The sequence below is a fragment of the Parambassis ranga genome, chromosome 2 (genome assembly GCF_900634625.1).
Source record: "Parambassis ranga chromosome 2, fParRan2.1, whole genome shotgun sequence".
NCBI classification, from domain to species: domain Eukaryota; kingdom Metazoa; phylum Chordata; class Actinopteri; family Ambassidae; genus Parambassis; species Parambassis ranga.
In genome coordinates this window covers 34,730,894-34,743,769 of record NC_041023.1, presented here as the reverse complement: position 1 = coordinate 34,743,769, position 12,876 = coordinate 34,730,894, and the positions used below count along the sequence as shown (strand labels likewise).

The window sequence follows — 12,876 nt, the reverse complement described above, 5'->3', positions numbered from 1 at the left end:
ATTCAAGTGTATGCACACCACAATGACCACATGGAAAGCATACTCATTTTACATGCACAGGCTAAACCAATGTCAGCAGTGACATCAAAGCAACAAAACTAAAATCCTTGTTGATTTAAGCGTTTCTGTAATTACTGGTAGAGATGAAAAGTAATTTTTCGGTAGGTAAAAAAACTCATAATAAACTCGTTAGCTGTGTGTAGCTAACAAGTTTATTATGAGTCCATCCAGATTAGTAACTCAAATTCTCAACACATGATAAGGATCACCTTGATTATGTTTTATGAGGCAACTGCTTCCACTGTCCTCTGGCAATCTGTAAAAAGGATTAGGGAATATGTGGAAGACAGATGTGACTGTTAGAGACAGGGCTAATAATGGCTGCATTGATTGATGGGAATATGTAAGCACTGTGATCTCATTGTTGATCCATGATAAGCTGCGGGCTCGCTATTTTAGCTCCTCAAGATAGCATTTAATTAAGTCGGCAGTCAGAGTGGTGCAGCAGGGCTGCAAGCTTACAGGTGCACTGTCCAAACAACTCACTGTCACACTGTGAGGGAGAGAGATGGAGAGAGGGTGAAGAATTGTGTAAGGAAAGATTGATAAGAAGTGAACAGAGAGTGAGAGAATGAGGGGGATTAAGAGAAAGAGAGTGCGATAAACAGAAGGGAGCAGAGAGAGAGGGAGAGGGTAAGAGAGAGAGAGAGAGAGAGAGAGCACTGCAGGCTGTATGTTAGAATGAACTGGGAGAGCTATGTAAGCCCATTCACCAGCTCCAGCAGCCGCTCATTCTCTGCTGTGAGGAGAGAGGAACCGTCAGAGTCAGAGGCGAGGCGGGAGAAGTGTGGCAGTGAGGTGGTAATTAAAGGAGAGACAGAAGGTGGAAGGAGAAAGATAAGGGTGAATGAAAAGAGACTGTCACTTAATAGGGGAAAAGATAAAGACAGTGTGCACGGAGAGGCGGAGAGAGAAAATGTGCGAGGCACGGAGACTCGTTCATCCACGCCCCTGACTCTGTGGTGAAGGAAGAGAAAGGAGCCAAGAAGACAGAGAGACAGCATGCGGACAAGCGAGGGAGTGGAAGAAATAAGTGTTTGCGTCTGGCTCAGCGTCTGACCATGAGTATGGGCTGGCTCAAGGATGGATCTGGATTTTACCTACATGCCTGTGGAGGTGGTTTTCTCTCCGTTTTGCACCCTGTGCTTGCTATCCCTCCTGCCCACTGACGCCTGGACCTTAGTTGGGAGGCGTGGGATGTGGGAACCCATCTCTTTGCCTCCTCCGTTCTCCGGTTTCTCCTTCCCTACCTCAGTGACAGTGCAACCACGATGCGAAGCAGAGACCCACGCACAGGTAGATCCACTTGCATACATAGTTTCAGTCATTGAGCCACCGGTGGTAAAGTGGTGAGCTGGAAAACAAAGTAGGGGAGCAGTGAGCAATGAAGAGAGGAGCAGAGTTCTCTGTGTATCAGGGAGGGAGCCCAGCTCGGCGGCCTCCTCAGCCTCTCCCTGACAACCTCAACCTCCGGATCAAGCAGCGCTCACTCACTAATCTGACCCTACTCAGTGAAGGGGAGCAGCGGGTTTACTCCTTTGAGCTCGAACCACCAGCTCATCTTTCTCAGCCTCAGAACTCTTCATTGTACTCCTCTTCCACACAGCGGGCAGGAGGCAGTCTGCAGGGAAGCCCCAGGAAGGAGGCGGTTACAAGGGGCGGAGGTGTGAGGGGCACCAGAGCCCGATCCCTGTCACTCTCCCTCACTAAGGTGCTTTCTCAGTCAGAACATTCACTCATCCCAGTCCCATGGCGATGCACTGCAGCAGGTGGGCGGCCCCAGCGGGCTTCTTACAGTGGCCACCCAAGGACCGAGCCACAGCGGAAGTCCAGGGAAGTGGCAGGGACAGATGAAGAGGGCAGCAGTGGACGTTCAGACGAGGACCAAGCAGCAGGCAGGGGAGGTAGCAAGCAGGGAGGCAGGGAAAAAGACAGAGGATATTGGGCAGAGGAGGAGGTTTCAGGGGGAGGTCCTCGTGAAGGAACGGCTCAGCTGGATAAAGAAGTGATCCTCACCATGCTAGGGGACCTGGAACAGGTTCTGCAGACAAAACCTCGCCCACGTAAGTTAACACTCAATCTAGGAATAACTCGTTAATTAAGTGGATTATGATGACAACACTACAGTTTGGAAACTTTGTGCAGGAAGTTGTGCACAGTGAAGAAAATACCTTCCATAAGCTGTTTATTTTCTTAATCCTCATGATGGGAAAACAGAGTTCTCAGAACACCCTTATTATTTTAACACATTATCTAAAAGGATTTTGACAGTCTATACAAGTGCACACTTTCTCCTCTGTTATGGTTCCACACTTACCCACAAATGCTGATACTGTATAAACATACAAATTTGGTTGTCTGTTGTTTGTGCAGTATTGATGAGTGCCATACAGTGAATTTAGCAGATAGCTCTTTGATGTGAAACTGATGTGAACAAATATGGGAGTGAGGTAATCAGTTGATCAGTTGATGAGAGACCCTTTATTTTGCATTTGTAGATGTGAAATGCACAGCACAGCAGGGTGAGCTTTAGCAGGGAGGAGATTTTTGCTGATCCCCTTTTAGCCGGTTGAGGCATGATGCAGCATTATACAAAACTACCTTGAGATATTGCAGGTAATGGAAAACACCTCCTCTGCGGACTAGGTGCAGCGCTTATTAATTGCACCTTCTTCGCAGCCAGCGTTCATTATACCTTTCATCATGTGTGCTTATCTACAAGGTGTGTTTATACAGGTACCGGTATACATTTTAACCAGTCAAATTTGGCTTTCAGAGCGTCTGGCTGCATCGATGGCAGCTTGCACTTTTAGCCATTTAGAGCAGTTGTTGTTGATACATATTAACAAGCTTTTAATGTGCTGCAACACCTGCTAGGAAACATATTCAGCAACAAGGCCATAAAATTGCATGTGGGTACATCTGTCTATGAATGAGGGAAATCTGTGACAGCTGAGCTTCATTTAGGCTGCAAACTGGGGTATAAGTTAGGTCTAGTTGTTGTAGCTCAATGCAACATTCAGTAGTCAATGTGTATTTTAATGATTGGGATGGTACCCTGATATTATTCTGCTGAAACGAGGGGTATCGGTACCAGCTAACATGCATTATTGAAAGAGTGGGGCAGAGAGAGAAAACTGGCATGTGCTGTTACAGTACAGTATGTGTGTGGGTGGGTGTGTGTGTGTGTGTGTTAGAGTGTGTGCATAAATGCGTCAGTCCAAAATGGCAGCCATTTGCATTCTATGAAGTCAACTCTATTTCAAGCAGCATTTGCTCTACACGTCTACATGTTTCAACTGTGTTTGTGTGAGTGTGAGAGGGAATCTGTATGTGCCTGCACTTCTTTTGTGCCCCCCCCCCAACACACACGCACACACACGCTGGCATGGTCTCAGCTTGACTGCTTCCTGTCCTTATCAGGCCAAAATCTCGACATCAGGTTGAATCCAAATGAGGGCTTTGTGGCTTCTCACCTCTCTGTAGTGTTGGCTGTTGAGGTGAAAACAGCAGCTAGAAATGTGAATAAGCAGCTGCTACACAAGGTCATTAGGTGCAAGGGATTTAATGACACACACCTCGTACTCTTCTTAATCCAACACAAGAGTGCTGAGCTAGTAAATTGCTTAAAGTTTTTATAGTTTTCATTGAATATATGTTTTCTAATGCTGCATTGCTCCAATGTGAGTATTGTTTCCATTTGCTTGTTGGATGTAGTTGGGTTGCAGAACCTCCAGCTTGCCTACAGATTAAGATTAAGAAACCTTTATTAGTCCCACAATGGGGAAATTGCATACAGTACTGTTCAGGTAAGACCTCTGCTACTCTACTACAGATAATTGCTCTCCACACAGACACAATACACGCCTTGGGCTGCTTCTCAATGTTGCATGAAGCGTCCGTTCATGATGAGCCTCTGGGGTCAGTTCTCCTCTTGTCATTTCATAAGAAGATTGTAATTGGATCTTTCTCAAAGGGTTATGGTGAGAGGATGGATGTTGAAGAGTGGTGAAGATATGATAAAAGAAAGCTTTACAATGAAGGAGAAACTCAGACAGGGGTAATACTTTGAGATTATGGTAGCAGAGCACCCTTCCTTAAGGAGTTTTAGCCTGCTGAAAAAAAGCTCAAGCATACATTCAAGAGAAGTATGTTTGTGTCTCTTAAAGTAATCCATAGCCACAGGATTAAATTCAGGGCACATTAGATATTATGCACTGGCAGTGAACACAATGTGGTCAGCGGTATCTGTTAGAAGCTTTAGTGCAAGATCACGGATCAAGACCACATGGATTACTTATTAGCAATCATTGAATGAACATCAGACATGGGATCACAGGTTAAGAACCATATTGACCTCAAATAACCTTTAGTCTGTATGCTCATCAAAGCAAAACATGACTGCAATTATACTAGACAGCTCTTTACTCTGTGGGGTTATTAGAATGTATGGTTCTGTATAATTGAGGTCAAGTCTTGAGGTGAAAAACATTTGAACAGATATTGTAGTGTAGACTTTTCTGAAAATCTTGATTGTTGGATAAACTGTTTTGGTCTTAAAGTCTACAGAGTACTGTTATTGGTAAAACCTGAAATCTCACCCCAGTCTGCAACTGTATCTCGATGCCCCCATATCTTTATCTTTTATTGGCATCTTAAAAAAAATGTTTTGTGCCAGTCTTGAAAAACTGTCAATTCAAGAGAGACATGATCCCCTGTAAAAAAAGAGACCTCAATAAATCTAGTGACACCATCACTAAGGCAGTTTTCAGCACATTTATTGTACCTGGTAAACTAAGGAAGTCTAACAGGGGTTATTGTCACACAGCATGCACCAAAACAGGAAGACTGCTGTCAGTGTGCAAGATCAGCTACATACTGGCAGTGTCGCAGTAGTCTGTGCAAATCAAATCATAGGGGGAGAAGATCCACAGCAACAAACACAGTACCACTGTGTTCTACTGTGCAAATTGTGGAATTTTTATTTGAATGTTATACTTCATTACTGCAAGTTTATCCAGATAGTAGCAGATATCTGGGGTAAACTCAGCGTTTTTTTTTTTTCAATACTCTCTGGCTTCATATTCTGGATTATAGAAACGTCACACGTTTTCTGCCCCTGGTACTAAGTTGCACCACGGGAGACCATGGGGGCCTTTTCAAACTTCCAGCCTTCTACAGCACCTTATTCGCCACAGTTACTGTAATCACAGTAGGTTGCTGTGTACTGAAATCAGCACAGCAGCACAGCAGCTACAACACCTGCTGGCCCACTTGTTTCTAAGCCTGAGATGGTTTTCCAGTGACAACACTGTAAACCATCTATTTTACTGTATGTCTCATGCCACTTGTTAATTTTTTGGTAGTTGCCTGCAGACACTGGCTAGCTTGACAAGCTAAAACAGGGCCTTAATTGGAACAGACAAGCAAATACATTGGTGTTCACCCACAGCTAACAGTACTGAAATGTTGCCCACCCTGTACTTACTACCAACAGCGTAATGTCTCCATGAAACTGGGGCTTCATTTGTAAACCATGCACCACATTGCAACCATGCAGAGGAAGATGAAACGGAGGAAGTAAACATATGAAGTTTCTTAGCTGCTGGCTGCTCTTGGGTAAGGAAAATAGTTAAGAACGTTTTTTTAGCATGACAGAGAAGCTCAGGAGCTCTGACAAAGACTGCTTTTGCAGGCATGAGTGTCCTAAACTAACAGACAGATCGCGTGGTGTCACAATATGACATTTCTGCATCAGCCCCAAGGAAAAAATGTCAATAATACATAGAAAATATCTACTTAAAAGTAAAAGAAATGCTTGTGGTGCAGCCTGACAGCCTGATTTATTGTATGAGCTCCAAATTGTCAGCCAGGGGTTTAGGGACGTACACCCTTGCCGGCTGTCGTTGTGATCAGTCATCATTCTGTTCCCTCTACTGAGACGTCTAATGAAATACTGTATGTCAGATGTCCTCATCACTTTTTGTATTGTCTGTTTGTGCGTGCTGAGCTTTTGTGGGAATTGATGAGTGTTGTGCAAGTGTGTGTTTGGGCCTCTTCTCTTGGTAAATTATTAAAAAATGTGTGTCTGTAGGAGAGGACCCTGAGACGAGACGCATGAGGACAGTGAAGAACATTGCTGACCTGCGGCAGAACCTGGAAGAAACCATGTCCAGTCTACGAGGGACACAGATCAGCCACAGGTAGGCACACTGATGGTACAGCCCATCACTCTTTGGTAATGTTGCATGACTCAAGAGAAATTATTTGGCCCACTGAAATATGGTGGAAGGCAAAACAAGGGACTGATTCTGGTTTTTTAAGACTCTGCATTCACATTGAAGCCCAAATCTGAAAAATGCTCCTGTCTGCTTCTTTGGTGGTTTGCATGATTATTTCTTTTTTTAGTGGTATTATATTATTAGTACTGTGTATTTGTCCAACCACTACGGTATTTGCCCAGTTGGCCTCAAAGATTTCACCCCCTACTTGGTGTCATGCAGGTTCAATCAGAAATAAATCAAAAGCAGAGAAAGCAGTCTTGGCTGCCAGTGGCTATTTTGAGACACCCACACCTTCTGCTGTTACAGCACGGAGCCAGGTTTCAGTGTTTGTCAGAGGGATATAAAGGACATAGGAGCTTCTTTATGAGGAGGGAATATCAGAATCAGATTCAGAATCGTGTTTATTGCCATCTAAGTGAAGAGGTTTCACATTACTAGGAATTTGCCTAGTGATTAGTGTGTACATAAAACGTATAATAATTGACGTGAACTAAGATAAAAGATAAAAAATTTGGTAAATAAAATAGATTGGTAGATTAAATAAGGTCAAATAAACAAGGTAAACAATGTAATCTAAAAGTAAGGCTATAAATTGACATGACATACAGACATACAATGAACAGAACAGAACATGAGTGGTGGTTGTAATGTAAACATAGACCCTGATATGAAAGAGTGTAACAGTGTAACAGGTACTACATGGATCAGTGAGGTGGTACTGGTGTGCATAGTATATGGTAATACATAGAATAGGAATAGGAATATCATGTCCTCCTAGTGCTGCAGACCTTTATAGTGACAATTTCCTCTGATGTAATACATTGAATATCTGCAGCCGAGACATGCTCAACTTCCACACAATGCATCATGCATCATCAACAAAAGGCACACACTTTCCATAGACCCACACGTCACAACTGAACGGCTGAAAATAACCAAAAGGTAGAAAGCAGCAGCACCGATTATCCAGATCATTTCTCTTCTGCATCCACTGTCCTTGTCAAATAAAGGCACTTCTGATTTTGATATCGCTGACTCACCCACATAGTTTATCATGCAGATCCAACAGGTAGCTCTATGTCCAGCTATTACAGATGTTCGCTCTATTGCCATCTTCTCCTCCACATTTCCTGGATTTAATTAAACGCAGGCAACACCTTCCTCACCAGCTGGCACACATGTAATGACATTCAGGAGTTAATGGACAACCAACACCTTATACGACTGTCCCATCTGTGAGCCATGGGCAACATGAAGAGTTTACTAACACAAAGTACAAAAGACTGCAGTTTGGGCGAGGGCAAAATGATAGCCACTGATATATATCGGCTCCCAAGGCAATGGCTCCCTGCTCATCTCTGCTGCTCTCTCAGTCTATTATTTTGTGTGTTATGCCACATTTACAGAGGAAAATGGTGGCCAGACTGCTGACAGCCAAGACAGATGGCAGTCCGTGTGTGTGCATTCGTGTGTTTGTTTCCTGCTGCTTCATTCCTCAAAGGAGTCTCAGCCAGGTTCGATCAATACAGCGCCCTTGTCTTACCATCACATTTAATGCAATGGGACCCACAGGAGTAGGGTGTGAGGTGTTTGATTGGTGTTCAGATGCGAGCCTCATTCACATGCATCAACCGCACAAGGGCAGTCTGCATGAAGTATGTGCTAAATGGATCATTATACCTTCACATTAGTATAGTAAACGGTATCTGTGTGAGTGAGTGGTGTGAAACACTGGTCTTAAATGTCAGCACCCAGTGAAATAGTGTAGAAGCCACTGCACCGTTTTCAATTATTAGATTTAATGTCCAAGGGAGAGGCGAGCCCATGAGTGTGTGCCCGTGTTGTGTGTTTATGTTCTGAATGTAAGGAGTGTCTTGGAGTATGATTGCCAGTTCTGTCGATGACAAAAGCCTGGCCAGGCCTTCCTAATCTCTCTGCTGGATATGAAATGGCTGTAATCGCCATGAAGCTTTGAAGCACCTTAGGTAATTAATCACTGTTACGCTCCAGCAGACATGACTGTCATATTCATCACTGTCCTTTTCCTCCCTCTTTGGGATTTCCTTCTATACCTGTTTATTCCCCAGCTACAAAGCCAGCATGATCAAACACCAAACTATCAACACATCAACTCCATAAGAACCAAAGATTGTCTTTCCTTAGTAAATGTGATATGCGTGTGTTCTTTTTGTTTGTAGAAAGCTGTGAAAGCATCGTCTAACAAGCAGATTTGTTAAAGGACCAGTGTTGAGTTTTTTGGCACCTAGTGGTGAGGTTGCAGATCAACTGAATACCTCTCCCTCACCCTTCAATTTATGTCAGAAAAGCTATGGGGTTCATTCTACATACACAATATTTACTTTATACCTGAGGGGGTTCACCATGGTTATTCTGCTCAGGCTAATGCTTATGGCAGTTCAAAATGTAATTTTGTAGATTTAATCATTCATTATTGGCTTTATATGTTTGGTGTTGTTGCTGTCCTTCAGTGTGTGAAAAACTGCCCAGTTGGCACAGTTATTGTTGCTTAGCTACATTACACATTCTCCTCTCCTCATTGAAGTGACCTTGCTTCTTTGAGGTTGAGGTTTGAGGTTCATTCATCCATGACATTGTTCAGAGCTCCAGTTGTGTTGGAGAAGCCAACAGACAGATTGATCAAACTACACATTTAATTTCCCACCAGTTTTGTTCCTATACAGACAATTAAAAAGTTATCGATTGACATTTGAAAAGAAAAGAAACATTCCACACATCAAATAATGCTGTGATCTACAAGAACAAACCTAGCACAACAAATGAAAAGGGATGCTGTCCCTGTTTGTGTCGCTCCCTGTCTTGAAGACCTGAGGGATCCTTGTCTAATCCTAGCATCACTAGGTCTGGCTTGTTTATTGTGTGTTTACACTTGAAGAACACAGGTTAAATTTTGCATTGAGGAAATTGTTGATTTTGAGTGAATGTATGGGATTTAGAAGCAAGCAGCATTTTTGTTCTATTTTTTTAATGTACATTTGCTGATCCTCTAGTACCAAGGATTCTGCAGGGACTGCACTGCTGTCGTCATAGTTAAGCCTTAACCTACCGAAATTACATGTGCCTAAGAGTAATGATGGGACAAAACCAGAGACACGCTTCAGTCCCTCACAATGTTCGTGTAAGACCTGTGACACTGAAAAGGAAGAGGGCGGCATGATTGGATAAAAGTAATAGCAGCCACTGAAGATGAGGTTTTAGTCTGTGATTGAGGATCAGCACTCTGATGGTAGTAGGGTTTAACATCTGCCAAGACTGATGCCAATCTCACTCCTACACACACACACATATGCTATGCAGCAGACAGCATCAGTTGTATTTGCACAGACATACAAAACAAGGAAATGTGCCAGCATGTTCTGCCCTCAAACGCTGGACAGCAGAGACTGTGTAACCCACCAGGCTGAGAAACTGTAGAAATTGACTACATTCTACTACATTACTGTTGTAACATGACAGTGGAGATGGCAACCAGTTGACAACCTCTCAGGTAAAACTGAGTCAGTCCCAATATTAAAATGCTTAACTTTACAATGATGATGAGTTTACAGCCCTTGGGTCATGATATCAGACAGATACTTTACACTGAAATCCTGCCACATATACCAACAATGAGACACATTTATTAGTAGCAATGCAGCACCACGCTCTCAATATTGACACAAAATAATGGTGATTTGTGTGTGTAATGTAGAAAACAGCCAGTGTTGTGTTGAGGAGCTTACTCAATTCAAACCAAATGCCTTACAGAGCTGATGCCTGACTCGAGCAGCCATACTTCAGAGTTGCTATCATGAAAAAACACCATTGTTAATAATGTTCATGACATTTGTGCAGTGTCTTTGAAGTTTTTCTTCCGATATTCTTTTTTTTTCTTCACCCAGCTCTGTGAAGTAACACAGAAACTGGATGTTACATTCATAGTTCATTAGCAACAGCAGCAAAAGAAAAAAAAGTTTCTGTGTATTTAGATCTAGCGTTGCTCAGCACTAAGCAGTTCCCTGCTGTCAACATGGATTTTCTCCAGCTGAGGTCTTGGCTAAGCACAAAATTTATTATGGTTGTACCTCTGCTTTATACCTAATAGTGCACTAAAGAAAAGCACATTACTATTATTTTTGAGAGAGAACCAAGTATTAATGAAACATTTCATATGTTATTGTTTATTGAAGTGATCATGGGTCTGTGGTAGGTTAGATGTGTAGAATATCTCTGCATTCTTCCTCTGCTTGCTGTTCAGGCATATTCTTGCTTTCCATACTTATTTATCTCAACACCTACACGCACTCCCCTCAGTTTCTCATTTTTTTTCTCTCTGCTGCAGGGAGATAAAGATAAGCTGATTTAGCAAGCTACGTTGTGTAATGATTTTGATTTGTATTCCAAGGCAAATTGATTTCTGTATTTCTGTATTTTGCTCTGATTGTATGTCAGATAGGCATTATTGTTTCATTTACAAATATACAATAACATGACATTGCGTGTGCCATTTGATTTGTGTGTGCTGATCTCTGGAGGTGTTAATAAAGATGTGTTGTGAATATAGCTAGCATTACTGCCCCTTCTCATAGGGTGCACTTGTGTTATGTCCTTTCTCACCAAGCACACACATACACAACCGTTCTCACACCTCTCTCACAGCTATGTGTGAGACAGTGCTTTAAGATGTCATTGTTTTTGTCACCTAATGATGGCCACTATACAGAGACAGGCATCCAGACACACAGGCTTTATCAGGTACATCCATTTTAACATATCAGTGTCCAGTTGTGCCAGAAATGCTACTTATACTCACATAATAGCCTGTACTATTGTTTACATTTTACCTGTTTCCATAACAATACTCATTATATATTAGAGAACAAAGCAACGTTTTTTCCACACAGGTATGTGTGTGACTGGAATGCACATAAGCAGCTTATGTTTAAGACACACATCAGTGCAGCTGTCTGGTTTTATATCAGGTGTGTGTCTTCACTCATCATTTGAATGCAGTGCACTCTTTTTCCCAGCAGAGAGAGCTCACGCGAGGTACCACTGCTGTCATGCTTTGCTCTGTGTGTCCGTTTACATCTAGCTGTAGGGCTTGGTGTGCAAGTGGTCATTATTTCACATCTTCAAGGTTTTTTGGTGGCTTATAGGGAAGTGACTGAGTCCTGTTTGTCTCTCAACATCACATGTTATTCATTGTCTCGGCTGCATTTATTTTCCAACACTTGTTTTTCTCATGCAGGTTCTTTTGTTTCAGCCTCACACACAAGGTTGCTCTATCCTACATTTTTACTTTTTTTCTTGTCTTTTTTTAGTGGAGATAGAACAATGTAGAAGTCCTGAATGAAAAGGACATTTGCAGAGGAATGAATATATCTCTGGAAAACTTTCACATTTAGTGGCAATACCCAGATTTTGTCAAAAATGTATAGAATTGTCAAACCTACTGCTATATATATGGCCTTAATAAATAAGAATTTCTCATAATACTTTAGTTTATGATAAGACCAATATTTCCTATTATCAAAACTGATTCTGAACTTTCATGATATCATTGGAATGGGAAATGATGAGAGGAGAGTTTAAGTTAAGTTTCTATTAAATAAACTATATTCATCCCAAACAATGCACATGCTGCAGAATTTGGTGTTTCAAAGACATTACAAAGGTGGACCTAACACTCAAAAAAAGTTGGGGGGAGACATCAGTGTCCTCTCTCCACTTCCACCTCTGTGTGATGTACTGTGATGGACTGATGTGTTCTCATGGGAACCTTCACTTTCCTCTTCAAGCTAACACACTGGAAGAAACAGCACTTTTGGAAGGTCAAACACACACCAATCTGAATGCACACATATACACACACAGAAAGCACTGTCAGAAGAAACAGCATGCCATGTGAAAGGAGTGGCACAACTCTGGACAGCTGTCTATTGAAAAATATATTTTGTCATCTGAATGAGTTATCCTTTGGATGGTCTGCTCTATATTGTTTCTGTGCCATTGGTGTCTAAAGTGTCCTAAGAATGTTTAACCTCTGAGAAACACAGTGAACAAACTCTTCCCGCCATGTCTTCCCACAGTACGCTGGAAACAACCTTTGACACCACGGTGACCACTGAGGTCAACGGACGGAGTATACCAGCCATCGCCGCTCGCTCCTCCCCCATGGCTTGGCGTCTAGGCCAATCACAGACCCCACGTCTTCAGGCAGGCGATGCCCCCTCAATGCCAAGTGGCTATGCTGCGCCCAGGGTGAACACAACAGGTGCTGGCACCACCACGGGGCGCTACAGTGGTCACTCGGACCCCTCAAGGTTTGTGCACAGCGCCCCCCTGAGGCGAGCAGCAGCAACAGGGGCAAAGGGGGCGGAGCAGGGAGAGAAGGGAGAACGAGGGCTGGAAGGAGGGAAGCAGATGGAGATGGCAGGGTACATGAGTGATGGGGACTTCCTAGGGAAGAACAGCCGGATGGATGTGACCACCAGCGGGTAGGATGAGCATG

The 12,876-nt window shown here is 42.9% G+C and overlaps 1 protein-coding gene across 9 annotated transcripts in view; it reads left to right on the top strand.

The window, feature by feature from the left end:
• The window catches only part of nav3 (neuron navigator 3), a 178,257-nt gene that overhangs the window by 114,500 nt on the left and 50,881 nt on the right, over positions 1-12,876 (top strand). For 8 of the 9 annotated variants that reach the window (XR_003669363.1, XM_028394087.1, XM_028394063.1 and 5 more), the window contains 2 exons: positions 6,155-6,263; positions 12,455-12,862. Coding sequence is in view for 8 of the 9 variants with exons in the window: in XM_028394087.1 (XP_028249888.1) it covers positions 6,155-6,263; positions 12,455-12,862 (517 nt within the window). In the remaining variant the exon portion in view is untranslated. The remainder of the gene's footprint in view (positions 1-6,154; positions 6,264-12,454; positions 12,863-12,876) is intronic. The other variant, XM_028394079.1, reaches the window with a different exon arrangement.